Source organism: Notechis scutatus, chromosome 6 (genome assembly GCF_049901735.1).
Source record: "Notechis scutatus isolate UNSWTSFEM ecotype Mainland chromosome 6, rNotScu1.2, whole genome shotgun sequence".
NCBI classification, from domain to species: Eukaryota; Metazoa; Chordata; class Lepidosauria; order Squamata; family Elapidae; genus Notechis; species Notechis scutatus.
This window is the reverse complement of record NC_142014.1, coordinates 51,424,611-51,451,718: the sequence shown is the minus strand read 5'-3', so window position 1 is coordinate 51,451,718 and position 27,108 is coordinate 51,424,611. Positions and strand designations below refer to the sequence as shown.

The 27,108-nt window shown below is 39.0% G+C and overlaps 1 protein-coding gene across 2 annotated transcripts in view; it reads left to right on the top strand.

Moving 5' to 3' along the window:
- Positions 1 to 7,984: 7,984 nt before the first annotated feature.
- Positions 7,985 to 27,108, top strand: part of L3MBTL2 (L3MBTL histone methyl-lysine binding protein 2) — a 49,086-nt gene continuing 29,962 nt past the window's right edge. Inside the window, exons 1-3 of one of the 2 annotated variants that reach the window (XM_026694813.2) lie at positions 7,985 to 8,141; positions 23,943 to 24,201; positions 26,633 to 26,766. In XM_026694813.2, coding sequence (XP_026550598.2) covers positions 8,121 to 8,141; positions 23,943 to 24,201; positions 26,633 to 26,766 — 414 coding nt within the window. In that variant the 5' untranslated portion in view covers positions 7,985 to 8,120. Of the gene's footprint in view, positions 8,142 to 20,952; positions 21,077 to 23,942; positions 24,202 to 26,632; positions 26,767 to 27,108 lie in introns of those variants that run through there. The other variant, XM_087968272.1, reaches the window with a different exon arrangement.

The following is a 27,108-nucleotide window of genomic DNA, read 5'->3' as shown; positions in this document are numbered from 1 at the left end:
CTGGTTTTTTATGCTTCCCTTCTTCTTTTCCCTACGGTTGGTGCTTATTTTACAATGGGGAAAGAAGATGGTATGCTTTTACAGACAACCTATGGAAATCCAATCCATGTATATATACTAGTGTTTGGTCTTTTTTAAAGGTGGGTATTTTAGACTCTAATGAAGCTGATGAATGTCCATTTTGGTGTGCCTTTGTATGTGCTTTTATTTGTGCTTTGAAAAGTACAAGACATTTTTAATATCCAGGTGGGATGCTAATTGCATATTTGACTTGGTTGCACTTCAGTCTCAAGCAAACATGTTCAGTGTGCACATTTTTGAGCTGTGCAGGCTTATTCTTCTGTGATTTAGGAAGTTGCTTTGCACTCTGATTCAAGAGTTTTGAAAGTAATAAAAAATTCAGGTACATTTTGACCACTCCAGCAGTTACAGATTTTAATTATAAAAATGATTTGATACATCCTTCATCAAAAACAGCAGTTTTGTTGTTTGAAGCTTTTCATGCCCACTCACTTAAATGGAGTAAATAATTCTTAGCTACACATCTGTGTACAAGGAATCTAAAGATACATTTTGATTTCTCATGTGGGTGGACCTGAGAATGTGAGGAAGTTTCAGTTTTTACACTGTCATGTAAACATATGGAAATTCTGTCATCTTGATGTCTACATATGCTGGTAAAGATAAGGTTTTCTAAATTATATATGGCATCTTGTATCCATTTCTGGATTGGCTCAAAACTATAGTCATGCTCTTATTTTGGGTATCCCCTAGAAATGACCAGTGTCGTCTTAGATTAGCAAATTAGAACATTAGTGATTGAATATTAAGTAAAGATAAAAGGATACAGATAAGTTTAACATGGGAATACTAGCAGAAAAGAGAAAAACAGGAATATACAATTCCTAGTACAAATATAATTCACACAGAGTATGTTAAATTGTACACATGCAATAGTCTGTAGTATCAAAATTCAATTTTAAGTTGAAAAGGTGGTCAGTATAACTTGGATGAATAACTATTTTGCCAAATTTATCTTTTGTATTTGTTAGAGTATATTTGTATTCATTAAGCATTTCTTGACCAGTTCAAAGTTACAATGAACCCCTCCTCTCCCAAGGTACTCATGACCTGAATTTGAAGTTCTGATGGTCAGTCCCTGTCCTCTTGAAATCAGGTGATGATCACATTTTTGGTACACTGGAGCCAGCCCACGTTAACAGCTGTTTGCAGCATCCTACAGTCATGTGACTGATTTTCTACATTTTTGCCGGTTTTGGGGGAAAAAGTCCATTGTGGAAAATGGATTCTCTTAACAACTGCTGAAAAAATGTAAAATCAGGTTGATCATATGGGTGCCAAAATTTAACAACTGCCATGATATACAACAGAAATGCCAGACTCGGTTAACAGTCATAATTCAGGACTATCTATAAATTATTGATTCATTTTTATGTATATAAATTCCTTCTGCATGTTTTATTTGGAAACATAATCTAGTAGCTACGTAAGCTGACCTTGCTGGTTCATATTTTTAAAAGGGGTTTATAGTAATCTTAATCTGTTCTGTCAACGAATATAAGTTTTATATCATGCTATTTTTTAGGGCTTAATTACAATTATCAATGAGAAATGTTCCTCTAGAAGAATTAAATATTTGGTACTTCTTAGTTCAACTGGGCTAAATTTTAATTATGTTTTTGGCTAGTGTAGAAAGATGGAAATTTTCCTGTCTGAAGGCCCCATTCTCTTTCATGGTAACATCTAAACTCAGAAACTTCTTAATCTCAGCCATTTTTAGGTTGAATTATTATTTTGTCTTGTAGAAGCAACATAGATGTATACTTTTTACAAAAATGTTTACATCTCCTTCAAAAATGTTTAGGATATCATTGTAAAGTAATTTGTATATTTCCCAGCTAAGAGCTATACAAAAAGTTACATCTATTTTGTTATGATGAGATTTCTGTTTGTTATGAAATCATAGCACAAGCAGAGCTATCTCTAAATTAAGATTAGTGATAATATTAAACCAATAATTAATAGGTGCATAGGATGCATTGTTGAATTGAGAAACAAAATACATGTGAATTTACATGCCTTTGAGGTTTTGGATGATACCTTATCAAATGTCAATCTGTGTTGGGATTATTTATCCAAAAAAATGATTTCCAAATACACTTTGTATATTTAGGAAGATAGAAGGTTACAGAGGATGTAACAGTGCGGCTGCCCCAATTACTCTCTACCATTAAATATTATGATCAATATCTCTAGGAATTACTCATATTCATACTAATTTTTATTTTATTTAAATTTATTGTCTGCCCAACTAATAGATCATTGCCTTACAAAATAATGGAGCTTTCCCCTTAATTGAGGAACAGCTCTAAAATTCAATAAAAGATAGTGAAAGTAGAAGACAAAAATAGTGTTGAATGCCGCAGATCGCAAATCTACACAAATGTCATGTCTGGATTGGTACCTATTCTATCAGTTATATTGTTTTCCCAGTATCCTGAGATAATCCAAGTAAGGTATGAGTAGATATTTCCAAGTTACATAAAAGATTATACCTGACTAGGTAAAAAACAGCACAACTTTGAGGACCCTTGCCTCTCTGTGTATGGGAGTATTCATGACCATCTTTAATTGCTCTGACACATTGAGGTAGAAATAGAATATATCAACTACTGGAAGGAAGAGTTGGGAATAACCTGCCATTATGGAATTTGGACTTTGTTGGTATGAGTAAAAATTGTCTCTGCCAAATAACTAGATGTGGTTTCTTGAGAACATACTCTGAAAGTCTCAAGTGATGGCGCTCCTACAACTTCCAAGAGCAAGGTGTTCCATTGGTTGATTGTTCTCACTGTCAAAAAGTTTCTCCTTATTTCCAGGTTAAATCTCTCCTTGTTCAGTTTCCATCCATTATTCCTTGTCTGGCCTACAGGCGCTTTAGAAAATAGCTTGACCCCTTCCTCTCTGTGGCAGCCCCTCAAATATTGGAAGACTGCTTTCATGTCTCCCCTGGACCTTCTCTTTACTAGACCAGCCAAGCCCAGTTCCTGTAACCGTTCTTTATATGTTTTCGTCTCCAGTCCCCTAATCATCCTGGTTGCTCTTCTCTGTACTTTTTCTAGAGTCTCAACATCTTTTTTGTAATGTGAACAAAACTGGATGCAGTACTCTAGGTGTGGTCTTACTAAGGCTTTATAGAGTGGTATTAGTACCTCCCTTGATCTTGATTGTATCCCTCAATGCAATTTAGGATTGCATTAGCTTTTTTGGCAGCTGCTGCACACTGCTGGCTCATATTTAGCAGGCTGTCCACTAAGACTCCAAGATCCCTCTCACAGTTACTGCTATTGAGCCTGGTTTCACCCAGTCTGTATAGGTACTTTTGGTTTTTCTTGCCACTTGAATTCCTAAAGGTTTATTACTCTTGGTGAAAACTAAATCAGCTGAATTCTGATTTGTATATCATATGACAATGTATATCTAATCAAGTTGTTCCTAAAGAACTAATTGTTTCTAAAGATAGGAGAACTATTAGCTATAAATCTGCTGCCTCTTTATTTGAATTTTAAAATGAGGCTAGATGAGAACCATTTTTGTTTTGTTTTTATATATCCTTTGTATATAAATAATTTTCAGAGAAAAATTGAATTGAATTTAAAAGACCTAATATATTAATCATAATCACTTCCATGAAAAATTTGAATTAAGCATCCCTTTGGTAGGTTTTGGCTGTCTCTTCAAGAAGGGGTATATTATTCTGCACTTCAGTTATGCAATCATTTTATATAGTTGTGCATAAAGAGGAGAAATCAGGATTTCTTACTGGAGTAGTAACTTGGATATAACATTTATGTTAAGAAGTAACATGTGAAAGAAGGAAAACAGGCTAGATAGTATAAAAATTTTGACTTTATTCTGATTTGGTCTCCTGAGTGCTGAACAAAGAAGTTACAATTATATTCATATTTTAACATTGCTGTATATTGTAGCATATGCTTTTCATAATATGTGTGACTGTGTTCCTTTTCCCTATACCATATTCACTATTACAAAGTAGATTAGGGATTAGATCAAAACAATGTGAAGGCAATGTTACCTTGCAGCAGCCCAAGAATTCTTTTTAAATTATCTTTCAGTTTCTGAAAATATAGTGCACGAGTATGTTAAAATTCCATGAGGTTGCTGCCACTTTCTATATGTCTCCAACTATCCCCTTGATCCCTAAAATAGCCTATCAAGTGTATAAGATCTTATTTTAAACCTGTCCTAATATTTTTAACAACAGCATCATTGGCAAAAGCTATGTATCTAAATATTTCCTGCCTTAGAGATGGAAGCGTCAGCAAGTCCATTGTAAAGATTACAAGTTTTTCCTTACTTGTGAAGAAGCACTTTTAATATTTTACCCTAAAACTGTTTCTGAAGTAGTTTGAAAATTACTATATTTGCAGAAAGCACTTAATAGTGCCTATTAAGATGCCAAATATTAAATATAACTACCCTTGCAGAGAGATGGGGAGTAAATAAATTTAATAAATATATAGTCTGATTTAGCTGAAGATAATATATCCTTTTATATCATGTACAGCTTCACCTAATAATTCCACTTTACAAACTTCAATTAAAGCCTAAACAACCTTGCAAAGTAGATGATACTTTTGCATTTATTCCAACTTTACAGTTATATGATTACAGCAAATCTTTACTGCCAAGTGAAATCAGTCAGATTAGTCATAAGAAATCAGAGATCTGAATTAAGACAATATTGCATTTATCTTCAAAATGTATAGTTGTATCTCTTAATGGAGCCTCTCATGCTACTAATATATGGTGCTTTTTTCCTTATATACATTGATGTTTTAGTTTGTTTCAGTTATAACATTCTCTTACGTTTGCTTTTCTACTAAAGTTTACTACAAATTTTATTGGCTGTAACATTTATTTTGTATATGATGTTATCAATAATGTAATGATTACCTAAAAAATAAGATAGTTTTCTGCCCTGAAGATTAAAACTAGAAAACAGAACAGCCTTTGTACTTTTGGTAAGAGAGTTCTCTACATAGGTGAATTTAACAAGGGAAGAAAGTGAAAAGTGAGAGGACGCTGCTATATTTAAAGCAAGTAATCAGTCATGTAAGAAAAAATAGAAAAAAAGGTTGCAATGTTTATCATACAGACTTCACATTATTTGATGATTATTGGAGACAAAGGAGTGCAAGATAAAGATTCAGTGTAATGGATAGTGATATTATGTAATGAGTGTTTGGAAGAAATACTGTAGACATATCAGCCCATGGTGTCCTGAAGCATTTGGCAAGATCTGGCCTTGAAAATGATGTTTCATAGTGATTCCAATCTGCCTGTCAGGTGATGTTAATGTCAAGTGATTTCTGTTTGGACCCTTAGGCCATTGATCTGTGATATCCTACAAAGTTCCATCTTGTTTCCCGTGCTTTTTAACAACCATGTGAAGCTTATGGCAGAGTTTTAAGATAGTATGCAATATGTTATCTTAAATTTGAGTGTTTCACATCTTGTTACATACTATCTTGATTCCTGCAATATACCCAGAAGTTGCAATTGGCATGAACAGCAGCTAGCCTGCTACTATACAGGGAACAAAAATAATAGGATATAGCAATAATCTGCATTAATTCTTTTTCCCCAGGCACAAGTTAGTGTATTGATACTGATCTTTAAACCCTAAACTATTTTGGCCTGTCTAAATGATTCTCCCAATATAATTCTGTCTGGGCTGTTAAGATAGAGGTTGTTAAGATGCATCTGTTTTACCATTTTTTTTAAATGAAATGATTACCTTCCCGGAATGCTTGCCAAAATAGAAAGGCAAGGAGGCAAAGTTTTCAAGGTAGTTTGTCAAAAAAAAAAAAACATTTAGAGATGCTGCGCTACATGGATTGAAAATTACTTCCAGAGTAGAGAAATATGTCCTTGGTGCAAAGTGATACAAAAAGTTGTTATATATCAGGTGAAGAACATTTGTAGGGTCCTTCTAGATCAGGGGTGGGCAAACTTTTTGGCTCGAGGGCCTCGTTGACTTTTAAAATTTGACAGACGGGCCGCCTCCTGGTGTCGAAATGCCTGTCATTACAAGTCAAAATCAAATGAATGCAATCATTCAATCATTCACATCAAACCTTAATTCTGTACCAATCTTCGGCGAGCCGGATTAAAAAGACCAACGGGCCGTAGTTTGCCCACCCCTGTTCTAGATGCATCATGTATATACAGCAGAAACTGGAATTGTGCTGCTATGTTCCCATAGTCCTGGGATTCTGCTGTTGTTGATTAAATTTTAGGTCATTTACAATGCAGGAGGAACTAGCAAAAACAATTCCAGAGCTAATGTTGGAACAAAAGAAATGGCAATACGATTACTAACAGGAATTCTTGCTTTGTCCTTAGTTAGTTAGAGTAATGCAAGAGAACAAGCAAGCCTAAGGATCTGTCATTTCAACCCTGAGCTACAAATATTCTCCTTTATTGTCCTTATTTAAATATTTATGTGGCCACCAACTTCATCTAAGTGACTCTGGACAATTTACAGATATTTCCACAGAAACTAACAGAAAGTATACAAAACCACAGAACAATAACCAGAAAATAATAAAATGACAATCCAGGAAGAAATTACTTTATCAAGTTGGGGTTTTAAGGTCTGGGGAAAGTTTCTCCATTTGCCTTGCCAAAATTTGGACCACTTTTTAAATTGAGGGGAAATTATCTCTCTACTAGGGAAAAAGAGCTAATAAACACTGGAAATTTTTTTGCATCTTCCATTTATTATCTGGAAGACATTAGAATAATAGTGAGGACATAGCTAAAATGGTGTAAAAATGTTTCTGAAGTTTGGGGGGTGAAGCTGGTGACTATTGAAATGCCCCAAGAATATGTAGGAGAATGAGAAAAATGAGACTTGTGGAATTCCAATCAGAAAACAAAAAGTCCCACACGATGAAAATATTAGCTATTGGAGAACAAAAGATTACAGGAAGATTACAAAAATCTAAGCCAAAGAGGAAGATTACAAAATTCTTAGCCAAAGAGAATCAAGGGAAATAACGGTGATTTTGAATATTACAGATGTTCCTCTTATTGACTAGTCCTTGAAATAGCTACACTTCTAATGGGTTCCTAATCCTAATAAATTGGGTTTGTTTTTTGTCAGAGTGGTGAATATTATAATCGAACAGATCTGGAGGGCAAAATTTAGGGCAGGACATCAGGACAGAAATTGTGGGTTCAAAACAGTACAGTAAGATCTTCATTCCGCATTTTGAAATATGAAACAATCTAAAAGAAGCAGGGATAGAAACTTAACATTCTTAAGTTTCAGTCCATAGAATTACTGGTAAAAGTAACTGCAAAACAGTTAAAAAGATTTGTGCATAAATGTCCTAATTAGTGGAATTTATTTCTAAGCAAGTATTCAAAAGGAGGAATAGATGGCACCTTAAGCAGTGATTAGCCATATCCAATGATAATTGAGGAAAGAATGAGGAAAGAGCTATGCCTTCTTAATGCTCAAAGATAAGTGATAGCAAATGGGAAATATGGCTGCCTGTGTCCAGCCCGATGGCTGGCGAAAAGAGACGCTTTGTTTCCTTTACAGCTTCGGACCAACCCTTAAGACATTTGGGCTGAAGCACTGACGGAGTGTCACCCGCTCTTTTCCTCTTGGGAGAAAACAGAGCACTTCCCCAATTCGGAAACCCTTTGAAGTATTAATCCAATAGTGCTATAATAAGCAGCCTCCCCAGCAGCGATACCGAATAGAAAAATGGGAGCAGCAGTCCACAATTCTCCACAGAGAACTGACACTTTAAGGACTTTAGTTCCCAGTGTTCCTTGGGGCAGAAGGAAGGTTGCGATTGGTAGTCGTCTTTAAGGTTGTTTTCCTGCCGCTGTCGATCCTTTCTCTTCATTGGTGCCGCTGCAAACGCGTGCGCTCGAGGCACGTCAAGGGCTGGGAGGCTGGTCCGCTGTTTGCGCCTGAAGGGAAAAGCGGTGCGCCCTCGGCAGTCTCTTGCTGCTCCGGATAGCGGCTTGGGGTTGTTGGCGTGCGGCGGAAAGCCATGGACCGGGAGGAAGGCGAGGTAAAATATATTTAGCCGACTTGTGTCCTCCAAACTCGGAGAGACTTTCGGCGCTAAAAGTTACAGGGGAGTTTCGCTTTGAGTAATCGGGAAGGAAGAGCGTCTTCCCTGAATGATCTATTTACCCCATCTGTGCTTCCTATGTTTTTTTTCTTTTTCCTGACAGTAGAAAGTAGAGATTCCTAGGTCCCTTTTTCCGCAATAATCCTCAGGAGCTTCTTGAAACTGGCTTATTGTTAAATATTTACATTTGTTTTCCGTTAATCTGTCGCAAGCGATCTGACATTTAGTTACAAGATATTTATCTCAGGATTACCAGTTGTCCATCATGCAATATATACCGAACTCCCAAAAGATCGGAATGCACGTTTGCTTTACTCGGTGACTGGAGGTGCCAGGAATTGCCACACTCCTGCCTGCCCCTTGCTTGCTGGTACATTTATAAAATTTATAGGCTACTGCAATCTGCCACACAAAAAGCAAAGCATCACATAAATAATCTAGGCAGGGGTCTCCAACCTTGGCAACTTTAAGAGTTGAATTCTGGGAGTTGAAATCCACGCGTCTTAAAGTTGCCAAGGTTGGAGACCCCTAATCTAGAGCAGGGGTCCCCAACCACCGGGCCCCGAACCGGTACCGGTCCGTGGAACATTTTCTACCGGGCCGCCGGTTTGCTGGGCGTTGCCATCTTGTTTTGATGAGAAAGTGCTTCCGGTGAGCTTTTCCAGTTGGAAAGCGGCGTTTGGGTCCTGAAGGAATCCTCGCGCCTTAGTTTCATCGAAAGGGGAGGGCGGCTTCGAACAAAACTAAGGTGTGAGGATTCTTTCAGCACCCAAGGCAAGCTGAGCCGAGCGACCGTCCCGAAGCCGTCCCGAAGCCCATCAACAAAGGTACAAAGGAGGAGTTGAAGGTGGCGGGGAGAAGCGGGGGACGGCTGGCTGGCTGGTCGCTCGGCTCGCCTTGCCATGCGTGCTGATGCCGGTACCGGGCCGCGGATCATTTTATGATGCCGGTACCGGGCCGCGGCACAAAAAAGGTTGGGGGCCACTGATCTAGAGGACACAAGCCTTGAGATTTCATTGAAATAGGTCAGGATGGAGCTGTATGAATTCAGTATTATCAGTTTAATTCTAGAACCAATTGTTCATGATTAATTTTCCCATGTTGTTCTTTTGTTGTACTTGTGTTTTGGTCTGTGACTGCAAATAAAGTATTATTACTAATTCTAAAATAGTGTTTTTCAAACTTCGCAACTTTAATAAATGATAGACTTCAACTTTCAAAATTCTCCAGCTACCATGCTAGCGGGAGAATTCTGAGAACTGGAGTCCATACATCTTAAACTGAGATAGAATCAATGGCCCACGTGTAATAATATTGCCAGTTTCATGGGGAATCTCTACTTCATTTTAATGCCATATTGCTGCTACTGAAGGAGAAAAATTACAGCATTCTCATTGCAAATATTCTTGTTTGTTTAGCTGGTGGGATAGAATCAATGAACCACATATAATAATGTTACCTCCTCACAGGGAGCCCCACCTTATTAAAACAGTGCCTTCAATAGTTCAGTGGAGTGGGAGTGGAGATAGGTAAAAAAGGTAAAGGAATCCCTGCAGATTTTAGACTGCTAGTCGTAGCCAGCTTTAGGGGTGGTGCTCATCTCCTTTTCAAGGTCATTGTGCCAGTGCTACCTGAAGATGTTTCTAGTCATGTAGCCATCATGATGTCACAGAGCACTGTTATCTTCCCATGTAAGTGGAACCTGTTTATCTACTCATGTTTGCCTGCTTTTGAATTGCTAGGTTGGCAAGAGTTGGGGCAAGAACAGTCACTCACCCCAATGCATGGCATTTAGTTCTTGAACCTGGGATATCCTTTACGTTCCAGCTGACAAGCCCAGCATCTTAATTGTTGAGACATTGCACAATCCTGGGAATGGAGAAGCTCTCATTTATTATTGAACTAATAAGATTGGCTTCTAATTCTGTCAGTTTTACAGAATTTATATCAGTTCATCAGCAGAGAATGCTTACTATATACTATTTTATTTACATATAAATTTTAATCTGGGTTGCACATTTTTACTTTAGCTGGTTGCTGACCATAACAATAAATCTATTACAGTACCTCTAGCATTCTTCTTGATCCTAAAATATAAACTCTCTTGTTTATGACTTCTGTGCTTCTATAATTTGTTACATAGTCTCACATTCATAAGAAGTAAGAAACTCAATTCTGTTGTAAGGATACATTAAATGTTAAGAAAAAAATGGTCTCATTCTGATCAATTGATAAATTCGTATTCCTGGAGCCAGTTACAAAGTCTTTTCAAAAGACTCTGCTAGAAATTGAAAGTATGTATTAAAAGATACAGTTGCCACTATCTAGGAGACTTCAATAGCAATGCTCTATTGAAAATATTAAGAGCATTTAACTGATTGCTATACACTATAGCTGTACATTTTTTATTAGTACTCTGAAAATTTCAGTAAATGTTATTAGTGTCCATGCCTGTTTGATAGCTTAATATTCTGAACTAAGCACATTTGTGACTATGACTAGGTTAAAGTATGGTTTCTTTAGTCCGGTTTAATCATGCTTATTTATTGGAGCACATCATAATTGGTTAAGTTCATAAAATACCCAAAGTCTTACCTTGTGATTTACAAGTTATGGCAAACTAAACAAATCATATTATGACTTAGACAAATATACGTAAGAATATTCATTCTTGCTCTGAAGAAACAAAGTTAGAAACAAAGTTAATATCCTTACTGAATCTATCCCAAGATTAGCCTTTGTTACCAGCATGCAAACTATGACTGAACTTATTTCTGGTTTTCTGTGTTGTACTGATGACTTATTAAGTAGGTACAGTTCTAGAAATAGTAGCAAAAGAAAAGTCACATAATGTTCTGATTACTCAAAATACTGCAGAATTGCTTTTGTTCAATTGCCCGAATCCTGTATAGTTTTTCTTTTTTATTAGAAAAACATTTGTTTCTACTTAAAGGGAATTGTGTTTTCATGGCTATGATGAAAAAGACTTTTTATACAGAGGAACAGAATGGACTGTGTAAACGGTCTTCTAAAAATGCATCTATTTTTTAGGACTGTGAAAGTTTTTGAGAAGTTATGTTTTGGAATGAATGTGTTTTGGATCTGTTTGCAACTCATTAAAGCAGCAATATCCATTTACAGCTGTTACCGTACAATGAGTTGCTATGTTCATACTTCCATAGGTTCCAAAGCTTTTCCAAACAAATCCAAACATTGCATAGTGTTACTAGCTAATTTGCCCCTGGAAATGTGGGGGTATCTTCTGGAGGTCTCTCAGTAGAAATGCTGATCATAGCATTTTTTAAAAGGAAAATTGGTATTAAATATTTTATATGTGGTATATAAATCATTAATAAGATCAAATAATAAATGTTAGAAATGCTGCAATGAGAAAAAAAAAATCTATGGTGCTCTTGCAACAACTAAGTATTACTGGAAAGTAATACATCAAAATATTGAGAAAATTCTACAAACTAAAATTGAAACCGGAAATATTTTATGGCATATTTATTCATGTGAATCTTTCTTAATTTCTTATAAACTCAATGTGATAATAGAAGTTACAGTTACAAATTTTATTTTTTTAAAAAACATAAATATATAGCAAGAGTGCTCTCTTACTTTTAGTACAGAGACTAATACAACAACCGTTCTCTGAGTAATACCAATATTTAAAATATAAAATACTAACACACAACACTCTAAACAACCTATATGCATAATATACTATTTTAATTTTAATTGTAATATATATATTCGTAGATTTTCATGGGTACAGGTATGCAGGTCTTTGCGTGTTCGGGTCTTTTCCCGTATAAGATTGAGAGTATCTTGGCAATGTTTCGACGAGGTCCCACTTGCCATCTTCAGGCTGGTACTTTTGGCTTTGTGCTTGTGCGAGCAAAGCGTGATCAGAGCTGCCATCTCCCTTTATATACTAGCCCTTATCAACAAATGAGTCCCAGCCACAAAAACCAACACCGGATCCAAAACAACACATGACTCTACCACCAATCTCCCTCACCAGACTCAAACCCAAACCCACCCCATAGACGAAAGGCAACCACCATCCAGAAACCAGACCACGGCTGCATCACTAGCTGCCACACACCCCAACCCCCAAACCAAGCCAACTGACACATGCCATAAACACATAGCCAGGCCTCAAACTTGGAGCCAAACCAAAACCAGGAATGTCACATCACAGCCACCCACTCAGGATATTACATCACAGAAATCAGGAGGTTACACCACAAAACCTCAGGATGTTACAACACAGCCAATGACCCAGGAGATTACAGCACAGGACCCAGGATGTCACAACAATAGAACTCAGAAGGTCATCACACAGCCCATTACCCAGGTCGTTACAACACCGGAGGCTGATAGACACACAGCTCGTACCTCAGCCACACATGTTCTTAAGAAAAAGCCAGCCAATCTGAAAATATCAACTCCATCAACCAATCAAGAAATGACAACACAGCCAACCTCCCCACCAGTATATATAGGGAGACGGCAGCTCCGATCACGCTTTGCTCACACAAGCTTGAAGCCAAAAGCACCAGCCTAAAGATAGCGAGTGGGACCTCGTTGAAACATTGCCAAGATACTCTCAATCTTACATGGGAAAAGACCCGAACACACCAAGACCTGCATATATATATATATATATATATATATATATATATATATTTATATATATATATATTATATAATAAATATATAATATATAATATATAATATATAATATACATATATGTAGTCAAATAAATAATAGCCAAATATGAATACATACAATTACAGTATAGGTCTCCTGCTTGTGCAGGGGGTTGGATTAGAAGATCTTCAAGATCCCTTCCAACTCTATTATTCTGTTCTGTTCTAAAAGTTATTCCCTAAATTGTCTTTATGTGTGTCACCCTTAATGTCTATGATTCTCAATCATCCAGGTCATAGTTGTCTCAAAGGTGCTTTTTAAAAAGGCAACTGGACTGTTTTTTTCCTTGGGGAAGAAGAACAAGATGTTTCCCTCTCATCCAAGAAGCTTCATCAGTTGTGATGTTGGGGAGGATGGAAGGATTGACATTTTGTTTCAGTCTTTAAACATTTTATTAGATTAAAAGAATAAAAATACAAAAATACAAAAGCAAAAAGAGGACACAGTGCGGAAAAGAAAAAAAAGGCATTGCCTTCCAACTCCCTCTGTTGCAGTAGAATAAAGCATAAACGTTGAACTTCAACTTTTTTATTTTTCCATAATAATAAAACCAGCCATTTCTATAACAACAAATCAATCTAATCAATAAAAACCAAAATCAAAGTTTCATTTTTTTTCCAACTCAAGCACAAAGTCTAGAAGCGGTCGCCATCTAGCAACTAAAGTACTTATATTCTTTTCAAACGGTCAATTTTAGCCATCTCTGCCAACTCCATCAACTTCTGTAGTCATTTGTCCATGCTGGGAATCAAAATGTCCTTCCATTCTTGTGCATAGAGTAGTTTTGCTGCTGTCATCATATATATATAAGATCAAAGTTCCATTTTCCCCCCCAAGCTTTTTTTCCACTAACCCGAAAAGTTTCTGGTTTCATCTGTATCTTCATATTAAGAATTCTCTGTATTAAGATATGAATCTTACTCCAAAATTTCTTTGCTTTATCACATGTCCACCATAAATAATAATTATTTACTTTCACATTTCCAAAATTCATTGGATACATTTAGATAACTTATCTTGTGTTAAATACCAGTGATACATCATCTTATAAAACAATTATTTTAAATTATAGTTCAGTGTGAATTTTAAAAATTTTGTCCACGTATTTTCTCATTGTTCAAATATCACATTACATCCAAAGTTCCTTGCTTACTGAATCATACAATGTTTTACATGTTCTCTTTCCAAATTCAGTTTCAGTAACATTTTATAAATCTTAGCAATACTATGTTCATCACTACCACACAGTAAGATTTCCAATTCATTTTTAATGAAATCAAATCTTTTTATCTATAATAGTTTAAATCTTTCTTTCAGTTGTTCATATGTAAACCAATGGCAAATGAGGCCTTCTAATTCAAGCTCTTCCCTCGACTTTAGGGTAGGCTTCACCACCATTTCTTCTCTTTAAAAAAGAAGCTTCCTGAGGAGACACCCAAAGAGGCAACTTTGAGGAGAACTTATTTTATATTTATTCCAAACTCTTAATATGGCACGTCTAGCAAAGTTATTATTGAAATCAAAGTTGACGTTATTTTGTTGTACCATAGATAACCATGCTATCCAAAACTTTATAGCCCTCTAAATCAAGTAGCCTGGAGGTTCACCCACTCTTTTAACCAGGCCAGACAGCATGCATCAAAATACAATTTCAAATCTGGGAAACCCAAACCCCCTCTTTCCTTAGCATCTTGCAGTAACTTGTATCTAATTGTATCTAATGACATTTTGTTAGATGGGGCACAGTTTTCAAGTCTCTCAAGATCCTTTTGGATCGTGACCCTATTTTCTGAGGTGTTGGCTATTTCTGCCAGGTTGTTGTCACCTGCAAATTTGATGAATTCCCCCTTTATTCCCTCATCTAAATCATTTATGAAGAGTATTGGACCTAAAACAGAACCTTGGAGTGCCTCACTGCTTACTTCCCTCCATGTAGTTCCATTAAAGATTGCATGTTGAGTGGGGTTTGTCAGCCAGTTACAAAGCCATCTGGTGGTGGTGCTGTCTATCCCACATTTTCTAATTTACTAAGACGTATATTGTGGTCTACTTGTTAGATGCCTTACTGAATTCCAAGTACACTATGTCCACAGCATTTCACTGGTCTACTAATTTAGCCACTTTGTCAAAGATGAACTAAGTTTTGTTTGGCATGATCTGCTTTTGATAAATCCATGTTTGGCTTCTGGTTATAATTTTGCTTGCTTCTAGGTGTTCACAGATCTGTTGTTTGATTTCCAGGATCTTCCCAGGTATTGATGTCAGGCTAATTGGTCTGTAATTTCTCCCTTGTAAGGCTAAGACAGGTCAGGAGTGGGTGTTGCTCTTGTCCTATCTGCTTGGACTGAGTCTGTCTAAAAGTCAGTTATTAGCCTAACTCCACCCACTCATCCCAGCTTTTGACTCAGTCCTCAGCCAGGATGGACGCAAGTCACTGCCTCTCCTGCCTTTGGTTTTCCAAAGGCAGCCTTCCTCTATTCAATAGAAAAAAAGCCTTGAAAAGTGTGCTTTTTGAATCTTCGTGGCTCTACTTCTCAGCTGTTTTTTGGAGCCGTGCAACAGCTGAGAGCTACTCTGGGGGTTTGGAGCAGCCTGCAGAGGGCTGTGGGGCTGTTTGCGGCCCTCCGTGGCGAAGGGGAGGCCGTCATTCTACCAGACAGCCATTTTCGAGGGCGGGGGCTTCTGCCCTCTCTAACAAAGCCGCAAGGCCATTTTGGAGCCTCAAGGGCAAAGAAGGAAGCCGTGCTTCAAGTGGCCTTCCCAGGAGCTGCCCCTGCCATCCAGGGGCAAGTGAAAGACCAAGGCTCTCTCCTCAGGGCTCCCTGGTGAAGCAGGGAGCCTCATGGCCAGAAGCGGACATTTTGGAAGACCTCATGGCCGGGTGGCCATTTTGAAGACTTCCCAGGTTGGAGGTGGCCATTTTGAAGAGGCTCGGCCTGCTCCTCCAACCACCCCTGCACCTTGCCAGCACTAAGCCACTGGTCTATTGATGTTGCTGGCCAGAAGACACCGAAGGGTAGGCATTTTTAAATCAATTTTAATTCCGGTGAGGGGTTGGTTTCCCTGTCCTGAAGTAGACCAGTGCCTCCAGGCTCCAGGCTGGGCCTGGTCTATATTTGATAGCCTTATTAAGCCCAGGATGGTATGAGTCCCAGTAAGAAGTGTTAAAACATCCTACTGAAGATTGCATAGGGCTGAAGAAGAGTGGTTGTTGGAGGTCGGGGATTGGAAGGAAGATTTCCCCTGAAGTTCATATATAAATCCCTTCATGTGTTTCTCCTCCTTGCATAGGATTTCAGTCCAGAAAAGGCCTTTCTGCTTTTAAGATGGCTGAAGCCCCTAGGGACACCAGAGCACCTAGTGCAGCTAAATCTCACAGGGCAGCTCCTGCTGCTTCAAGTAACAAAGGAAAGCAGCCTGCTATGAAGGCCTTTAAGGCAGAGGAGAGAGATGCTTCCAGGCACCATCAGGCTTTAGAGAAGCATATTGCTAAGGTACAAAAAGCTCTACAAGCAGATCTCCAGAAAGAGACTCTTCTCCTGCTCTGCATGGATCTTCAGGAACTTGGACCTTTGAGGTGGATCTTCAGGAACTTGGACCTTCCTCCAGGGCCATTTTCCAAACTTGGTCCCCAGATGCAGCCGGAAGACAGGCCTCCCCTCATCTCTCAGAGGAGGGAAGTCATCAAGGTGACACCCATGGTAGAGTCAGGGCTGTACCTTGGCAGGAGCATGTGTGCAGTAGGCCTGGGGTGGAAGCCTCCTTTACCCCTACTGCAGCAGGACAAAGACCTGCTGAGCCTTCTGACCCAGATGCCCCAGTCAACTTGCAACTCTTGACTGACAAGGCCATCAGGAAGGGTATCTTTGAAGGTATGCAGAGATTTGCCCAACATTCTTCGGCAGCTTCTGAGATTTCAAAGAGAAAGTCCCTGGTTCAGGAACCAGTTTCTGTTTCTGCTTCAGCCTATGCGCCTGCAGTTGCTGCTGAGCAAGCCCTGGATGGTGAACCTGATAAGAGGGAATCTGATATGTCAGAAGATGAAGGGCCTTCCCATGAGATTCCAGTGTTCACGGGGTGTTTTAAGCATGCCGTATTCTCTCCCTTGGTGTACAAAGCAAGAAACATGGCCAACCTGAGGGATGCAGATGATGAAGAAGCAGCTGCCCAGCCTCCTGTGGAGTCGGATATCCTCTTCAACGAACCAGAGGTGAGGAAGGAAGTGGTTCCATCTCCCAGGCTCTTTCTGAAAGTTCGAAAACAGCTGGAGTCACCTGCCTCAGGGCCCAATCCCCTGTCTTCAGACCACAGGTTCTTCAATGTTGGCCCCGAGCTCACCAAGAGCCTTCAGGTGCCCTCGGTGGATGCACCAGTGGCAACTTTGGCCTCCACCTCTTCAGCCCCTTCAGATCCAGATGAGGTCCTCAAGGCAGAGGAAAAGTGAATCGAGCAATCACTCCAAAGGTCTCACCACATGGCTGCCTGGGCAGTCAAAGCTTCTACTGCAGCTTTGTTCTTCATCAGAACGTCGCTTAAATGGCTTAAACAATTGCAGGACAGGATCCCAACTACAGATATCTGGGCCCATCAGGACCTCAATAAAATTGTGGCTACAACAGAGTTCACGGCTGATGACACCCTTCATGGGGCTAGGTTTGCCACCAAAGCTATTGCTTCTTCTGTGGTGGCCAGACGCATGTGCTGGTTGTGCAATTGGCAGGCTGATGAAGAAGGAAGTGGAAGCTGGCCTCTACTCCAGTTCTAGGAGACAAGCCTTGGAACCATTCCTGGTCGAAACCAAAGATAAGAGGAAGGTGCTTCCATCCCTGGTCAAGGCACTGCACCCTTCGTTTAGAGGGGAATCCAGTTCCAGCTTCCAGCGCCCAGCCAAGGCCCCTTACCAGTGTCCTAAGTCTCCTCCAGATCGTTCAGGTAAGGGCAGACAGGCCAACAGCCTTTTCGAGGAGGAGGAAGTCGCCTGTACCATTGCCAACACTAGCATTGCCCATTGGAGGTCGCTTAGCGTGGTTTGCCGACAAATGGGGAGAGATTACTTCTGATGTCTGTGAGATCGGGTCTTTCACTTGAGTTCTATTCCACTCCTTCAAGGTTTTTCATCTCCTGCCTGGTTTCTAGGGATTTAGGGAGAAGAAGGCTCATGGAGTCAGCTATCCAGCACCTGCTGGAACTCAGAGCCATCCAAAAGGTCCCTCTTAACCAACAAGACGGGGTTTTACTCCAGGAGGGGTGGAGAACAATTCTTGACCTGAAATGACTCAATAAGTTTATTGTTTACAGGTGTTTTAAAACGCATTCCCTCCAGACCATTCTGGAGGGTGTTAGGCAGGGGGACTTCTTCACATCCATTGATTTGATGGAAGCTTACTTACACATTCACATCTGTTTCTCCCATGGGAAGTTCTTAAGGTTTTGTTATCAGGGACAACACTATCAATATAGAGCTCTCCCCTTTGGTTTATCTTCCACCCCTAGAGTTTTCACCAAAGTTTTGGCTCCCCTAGCAGTGCATCTTAGTTCCTTTCGGTGCGACTGCTATGTTATTTAGATCAGGGGTCCCCAACCACCGGTCCGCGGACCGGTCCCGGTCCGTGGAACAACTCCTACCGGGCCACGGCTTGCTGGGCGCCGCCATCTTTTTTCATGAAAAAGTGCTTCCGGTGAGCTTTTCCGGGTAGAAAGCTCACCGGAAGCACATTTTCATCAAAAAGATGGCGGCGCTAGCGCTTCCGTGAGCTTTTCCGGTAGAAAGCTCACCAGAAGCACGCTTTCATCAAAAAAGATGGCGGCGCCCAGCTGATGCCGGTACCGGGCCGCGGCGTCAAAAAGGTTGGGGATCACTGATTTAGATGACATTTTGATACTGTCTTCTTCTTTTCAAAGGGCTCAGTGGGACTTGCAGGCCACTCTCTCAGTGCTGCAGGATCTTGGTTTCTCTATTAACATTAAAAAGAGCCAGTTCACTCCGTCAACTCATCTACTTCATTTGGTGGCCCTCATTGACACGGGAGTGTGTCAGGTTTTCCTTTCTCAAGAAAGGCAGAACAGCCTGCAGGGGTTGGCCAAGAGCTTTCATAGTAGGGGTTCTATTCCTCTAGCTCATCTCTCCCAACTGTTGGTAAGATGATTTCTTGCATTGGTATTGTTCCCTGGGCCAGGCTTCATGCCAGGGCCCTTCAGTGGTTTTTATTGCCTCACCAGAAGACTGGTAAGAGTCATTCTTTAATAAAGGTGAGGTTGCTCAAGCAAGTATTACTTTCCTTTCATTGGTGGCTCTCCAGTGTCATCTCCAAGAGCCAGTCCTTCAGGTTGGAAGACAGGCTCATCCTCACGTTTGATGCCTCTTTATCAGGTTGGGGAGCTCACCTAGAGTCCCACATGACCCAAGGCTTATGGTCTGCTGAGGAACAGGTTCATAACATTAATTGGTTGGAGCTAAGAATGGTTCATTTAGCCCTTTCACATCTGGTCTCTGGCATGCATGTTCTTGTCATGACTGACAATCTGGCCACAAAAGCCCATATTAACAGATAGGGGGGGCACCAGGTCCAAATCCCTTATGGCAGAAGTGGAGGATTTGGGCAGATGGGCAGAGCGGCATCTTCTTCCATCCAAGCTGAACATATCTCTGGCTCGGATAATGTACAGGCAGACTGGCTCAGTCGAGCTACCATAGACCACACGGAATAGAGCCTGCATCCTTCGCTATTTACTCAGATTACTCAGAGGTTTGGGCTCTGTAGTAGATTTATCTGCTATTCCTCTCAATGCCCAGTTACCCAGATTCTTTACTAGATTTGCCACCCCTGGGGCGGAGGGGACCAATGCCTTTGGCCTCTGGGTTTGTTGTACGCTTTCTCTCCATTGCCTTTACTAGCGGCTGTGGTTCAAAAATTTTTGATGGAAAAAGCTGAAGTGGTATTAGTGGCCCCTTATTGGTCCCGGCACCCTTGGCTTGCTATTTTAATGGGTCTCTCAGTTGCCCAACCTTGGCGAATTCCTGAAGAGTATGTCTCTCTCCTTCAGGGGTCCCTTAAGCATCTGGAGCCCCAGTGGCTACATCTGACAGTTTGGCGATTGAGTGGGGCATGCTAAAACGTGCCCATCTCTCCAACAAAGTAATCAGGACCATTCAGGAGACCCTTGACCATCTGTATCTATGATGCTACATGACAAGCTTTTTCTAGCTAACATTCAACCCTTACAGGCCTCTGTGCCAAACGTTTTGGAATTTTTACAGGCAGGTCTGGATAGAGGCCTGTCCCCCAACACCCTTCGCTTGCAGGTGGCGGCTATTTCTTCGGTGTTGGCTTGTGGCAAAATGGAAACCTTAACTCGGCATCCTACAGTCTGTAGGTTTCTCAGAGGGGCGGCCAACCTTTGTCCTCCAGTGGTTCACAGATACCCTACATGGGATCTGTCCAGGGTTTTGCAGTCCCTTACGAAGGCTCCATTTGAGCCTCTTCGCCAGGCTAGTCTGCACCTTCTTACCCTGAAAGTGGCCTTCTTGGTGGCAGTCACTTCAGCCAGAAGAGTTTTGAAGTTGGTCACCCTCTCAGTTCGCCTGATCTCTGTATCTTACAACCTCTTCAGGTAATTTTGCGGTTGGACCCGGCATTTATCCCCAAGATCAATACTTTGTTCCACAGGTCTCAAGAGCTGGTTCTTCCAGATTTTTGTCCCCATCCAGTCCATGATTTGGAAAAGTCTTGGCACACCTTGGATGTGCGCAGGGCTCTGAAGGTATACATTAAACGGGCATCTGAATTCCATAGGACAGAATCCCTTTTTTGTTCCTTCCAACCTTCCTCGTTGGGTGACTCCTTCCACAGTCAGCAGGTAGATCAAGGCATGTATAGCCAGGGCTTATCGAGTCGGTTCCTCCTGGTACCCAGAGGCATTACGGCGCACTCCACTCGCAGCACTACGACGACCAGCCTGGGCAACACAAGCATCAGTGGAAGAGGTTTGCAAAGCATCCACGTGGACATCCCCATCGCCTTTCATTCACCACAACTAGCTGGACACCTTTGCTTCAGCAGATGCGGCGTTGGCAGACGGATCCTGCAACAAGTAGTCACGGAATGTGGGGACCAGGACCAATCTTAACCCTCCTGAGGACAACCCAGCTTTGGTATGTCCTACTCCTGACCTGTTGCAGCCTTACAAGGGAGAATGGGTGTTGGTTTACCTGAACACCTGTTCTCCTTGTAGGCCCTGCCCTGATGGAACTGGTCCTTCCAGGGGCCTATGGGAGAGGGGAACCGATAACAGTCTCTTTTGATTTTGTTTTTCTCAGAGGCAGTCCTGTCTGTCGTGATGACTTCGCAGAAAGCTGGGAGGAGCTACCCAAAGTGGGTGGAGCTAGGCTAATAAGCCTTTTAGACAGACTCAGTCCAAGCAGCTAAGACAAGAGCAACACCCATTCCTGACCTGTCTTGCTTACAAGGAGAACAGGTGTTCAGATAAACCAACACCCATTCCTAGATCCATTTTTCCTTTTTTTGAAGACAGGAACCACATCAGTTATTTTCCAGTCCTCAGGTAGTTCCCTGGTGTTCCAGGTTCTTTGAAAGATATGGTTCTGTGGTTCCAAGATCATGTTTGCCAACTCCTTCAGAACTCTGGGGTGCAATCCATCTGGTCCTGATAATCTGAACTCACCTAGAGTGGACACATGTTCTCTTGTAATTTTCTTGTCTATTTTAATTTGTATCCCTAGTCTACCTTTTATGGTTCTGTTTTTGGTAGGTTTGGGCTATTTTTTTCCTTTTGCATGAAAACTGAACACAAATAATACAAACATAATACATATAATTCTAGATACAAAAAAGGAAAAAAAATACAAATATTACAGTGCACCCTCACCCCCCCGAATCCATTTTACTTATATTTTTTCTTCTATAACAACTAAAAGATATACAATATATTCCAATTGTGCCCTTATCCCCTCTAAAACAACATATATTCTTGAATAGGTTTATTCCCTTTGCTTTCCACCAACACTGTTTTTATAAAATCTCACCATATTTCATTATAATTGTTTACTTTAATTATCCCTTTTTAAAATTTGATTTCTGTTGTTAATTTATAATTTGTTGCCATACTCCAGATTTCATTATAGCACTCATTTCTTTGAATATCCCAATTTTGTCCCCAATATTTAGCCATCACTAATCTAGCTGCCATTATCAAGTTTACAATCAATTCCTTTTTTGCTTCATTTATATCCTGTTTTTCCACCAGCAACAATAATGCAATCCTCGGTGACATATCTAAATTTACATTCAAAAGTGTTCAAATTTCTCTAAACACCATATCCCATATTTTTTGTGCACTATCACAATCCCACCACATATGTTTAGATGTTCCAACCTCTTTCTCACACCTCCAACAAATATTTGCATATTTAACATCTATTTGTTTTAATTTATGTGGTATTAGGTACCACCTCCATATCACTTTATATCCATTTTCCTTAACTCTAACTGACCTATTCTTATATACTCTTCTATTCCAAATATTTTTCCAATCATTATCTTTTATTTCTCCTAAATCTGATTCCCAGATTAATTTTAAACCTTTTGCCTGAGCTTCTAATTCAGTTAATATTCTATATATTTTCCCAATTCTTCCTTTACCTATATATTCTTCATTCACTTCACATTCTTATATGATCATTTCAAATTTTGTTAACTGTCTATCTTTCTCCTCAATTCTTTCCCCCATTTTTATCCATTTGTCTTAATTGTATTAAATTCAATCAATTTAATTTAATATCTGATAAAACATTTTTAGTTGTGTTATATTCTTTATCTTGTTTTTCCAGTGTTCCAATTTATATATCTGATTTTCTTTTAATTTACTAACCATTCTTTCAATTCAAGCTTAGGGAATTTCTCCATTTCCAGAAAGATTCATCTCTTGATACTAACCTATCCTGATCTAGAAACATTGATTAGCAATTATGTCTACCTTTGTGCCATTGATCTTTGCACAAAGCTTCTGATGTTTCTACTAACTTCTGTTATTTTTAGGCCCATGATTGACTAATCATAGATAATCATAATTATCTAACCTAATCATTATCTACTAATTTCAGGCAGTCAAATGCCTTCTTGTAATCCAACAATGCTTCATTCAAGTTGGTTTTCCTTCTCCTGCAGTTTTCCAAAATCATCTTATCAATTAGGAACTGATATTTTGTTCCTTTGATGTTTGAGCAATTTCCTTTCTAGAAAGAGCTTGTTTACAATTAGATGCTATTGGACTGTATCAGCTATAATATCAGTTAGTTGAACATTGTTAATAAGCAGATAATTGGTTTGTAGTTGCCCAGTATTGCCTCTTTTGTTCAATCTTTCATTATCAGTTAAGTTTTGCTAGATATTAACCAATTTTGGTGTCATCTCTTTGCAATATGTTGTTAAACTGCTTGGCAATGAGTGGATGTGGGCCAGTCAGATGTTTCAACAAAAACCATATAGTTCATTTTCACCTGACGCTAACCAATTCTTGATTTTCCTAATCCTTTTCTCGACCAATTTCTGCTATTACTTTATTGGGATGATATATAAAGTTTAATAAAATAATATTTTCACTGTCTACTTTTCTGTACACTATTTTTCTTTATTTCATGTCATGATTATCAATTGAAAGTAATTTTGTAATATGATATGTGTATTTATGTTTTTGTGTATGAGTGAATGAAAGAATGATCCACTTGGAGTTTCAAATTTATTAGGTGCACTACTGAAATATACTAATTTCTCCTTCTCCTCACCCTATGTTAGTTAGAAAATATCCATTTGTGATATATTTAATATATAGCTGGTTAGTGAAAAGTGAATACCCAACACTGGAAATTAATGTTGAGACTGTACTGTTCTTCTACAATCAGCAACAACTAGTGGAATAAAATACACAGGGACTTCTTTAACCTCCTCTAATCTGTCCTACCCTATGAATTATTTGTGATACTCTTGTCTGTTTTGTGATAGTTGGAATATCCAATCCACTGCAAGTCTTCATCTTTGGATCAGATGGCTGAGGAAGAAGAGGCAGATGACTTTGATCTGTATGGGGATTATGATAGCTTTCCACAATATAGCAGCAGTGATGAAAGTAGCAGCACTTCCTATCTAGATGATTCTAGTGAGAATGAAGTAGCAGATCATGAAGTTGGGGAAGTACCTTCATCCCCTTCACAGATCCAGACCCCCAGCATCCACATGCCAGATGATAATGGATCTGAGCCAGGTACCATAATTCTCTTCTGTTCCTATGGAAGGGTTCGTCTCATGGGACTTGAAGCAGCTCTCTTGTTGAATGCAGATGAAAACTGATGATAGAGAATGAGTTAAAAATATTTTTCCATTAGGGGGAAAAAGAGGAAAAAGTTCCACATTCTTGTAAAAATGATTTTACCAAGGCTGATGCATTTCAGAAATGAATTCCTTTCATTTCTTTCAAGGGCATCCAAAAAAACGAACACAGAAAAAAGGACAGTTTGTTACAAATGTTTTAAAACAGACAAAAAAACCAATATTACTAAAAATTGTTATTTTTCTGTTCAGCTTAATTACCACAAACAAGAATGCAAGAGGCACAAAAATATGAACCTTCCTAAAACACATTGCATGAATTTACTTCCAATGCATATAGACACAGTGAAAAGGCTTCCACAAAGTCAAAACGAGGCACTAAAATTGTTTTACCTTCTAAAATGTCTGTAAACTGATTGTTTACTATACTGTACAAAACTAAATGAGATTAAGAACAGTTACTGTAATTTATAGTGGAAAAGAATTTGGAGGGCAACGTTCTTAAAGGGAAAGACCCACTCTAAATGTAAATAAAAGTAGACACTGAAAGTTTCCATTAAGTATGAAACTATTTAGAAACAAACACTTTTAATAGTAAAACAGTCTCATTTTCACCTCATTGGTGTTCTAAGACCTACACAAACTAATTTGAGATGCAGTGTTTCTTATTTAAAAGTGTTTTTTTTAAGGGGATCTTATTCTGTACTTTCTTATATTACCTAAGTCAGGGGACCCTAATCCCCGGGCTGTGGCCTATTTGGAACAGGGCCGTGTGAGCAGCTGACTTACGCACATGCGCATGTGCACAACTGAATTTGCACATGTGGCGGGCCAGTTCTTCTCTCCCCCCTCCCACCGGGCGGCCAAGCTGTAAAGGATGGTGACCGCTGGCCTAAGCATTTTCTAATTCTAATCCTAAAATTTCTAATAGTTGTCCCCATATATGTTTTAGGATAGAGATCCTGTATTGCATATACAACATGAATGCTAGTAGAAGTAGTGAACATTTGCAGGAGTTACCTCTGTCCATTTTCAGGATTGGTGAAAAAAGTCCTTTTATGTATATATTTATAGCAAGTCTAATGGCCACAGTCGAGCCATGGCTGTTTCAGTAGTTAATGAATCAGGGTATTGAAACAGTTTAATTGAAATGACTAGATATTATATATCATTTTATATACTAATATTTGTAGTCTTTAAAGTGTCCTTGAATTAATAATTCATTTCCAAAATGTTCAGTTTCAGGAACAACTACCATAAAATTGTTTGATTAGCACTTGGATTCCTCACTTTTTCCTTTGGCATTATTTTCTATTTAGGGAAATACCTTCTGTGTCAAAAGAGGAAGGAGGGATAGAGATAAGAGAATGTGGCTGCTCTGCTGTATTCATGTAGGAGATAATATATACATAAATATATAGTTTGTATTTTTGTTTAGAAAACATTGGCACAAGTACTTTATGGAAAATTGTATACAGAAGAGGATTTCTATGCAATTATGTAATATGTGCTGTTTGCATAACTATTTTATAATAACTGAAATTGATACTGTGCATATGAACTTTTTAGTGTTATGACATTAGAGAAGTGTATTTATTGAGATCCATATTCTGGGGAGTAGAGCAATCTGATTAAAAATTCTGATATATAAGCAGTTAGATTAAATTCTACTCGAATCTTTACTTTAGATTATACATATATGGACTAGAGTATTTATTGCATTATATCTAACAGTTTCTCACAATCTGTAGTTCCAAAAAAAGCAATTTAATGCTAGTGGTATAGAGCTGGACTCATCATCATACATCCAGTTAATGCAAAATCCTGCACTTAATTAATCCCCACTTTTTAAAGGTAGAGTGGGTGGTCATAGAAACATTTCCTGATTCACTAGGTTGCAATTTGAATATCAACAATGCATCTAGGTTTAACTCCCCACAAAGGATGCTCTACTTAGCATTTTTGAATTGGTTATCTTCGGAGTAAATATTCATAAGCTAGTGTCTTCTTGGAACAACATTATGTAGAATTTTTTGAAATGAAGTAGAATGTTTTTGAGAAGCTTTTATGATAAAAATGACCCTAAGCCTCATTGCTAATTCATACTAGTGTGGTTTTTATTAGCAATAAGAGCAGAAACTTTTGTTTTCCTCCATGTTATTTGCCTCAGTTTTTAATCCTACTTAATAGTAGTATTAGGCCTAATTAAAATAATGGAAATTATGTGTTATAATGTGTATGTTTTTCATAGCTTTGTGAAGGATATTGTCATTAATTTATTTTAATATTCCCAGAATGTAGCCTTGTTTTTTCTTGATTAAACTAATTTCCTGCCATTGAATCTTACTGTATTTCTGTTTTCTCAGCTGTCTGTGAGATGTGTGGTATTGTGGGCACAAAAGATACCTTCTTCTCCAAGACCAAACGTTTCTGCAGTGTCTCGTGCTCCAGGAGTTACTCCTCAAATTCCAAGAAGGCTAGCATTCTGGCAAGGCTGCAGGTGATCAATAGCCTCTTAGTAGGACCACTAAATTAGATACCACTAAATATAAGGAAAACATTGGAAAGTGCTTTTTTCTGCAAACGCTAACTTTATTTGGATAGTTTATTTGGATAGTTTAGTGCCACCAATTTGGGAGGCACTAAAGGAGATTCAATAAATTCATGGAGGATAAGGCTACCAATGGTTACTAGTTATAATAGCTATCTATAACTTCTGAAACATAAATAATATTTCTCTATGAGAAATTCCATGAGTGTATGAGTGGAAACTATTATGACCATGTCCTATTGGCCTCTGATTGGCCACTAAGGGAACAAAATGCTAAGGTTAGATCTGAAA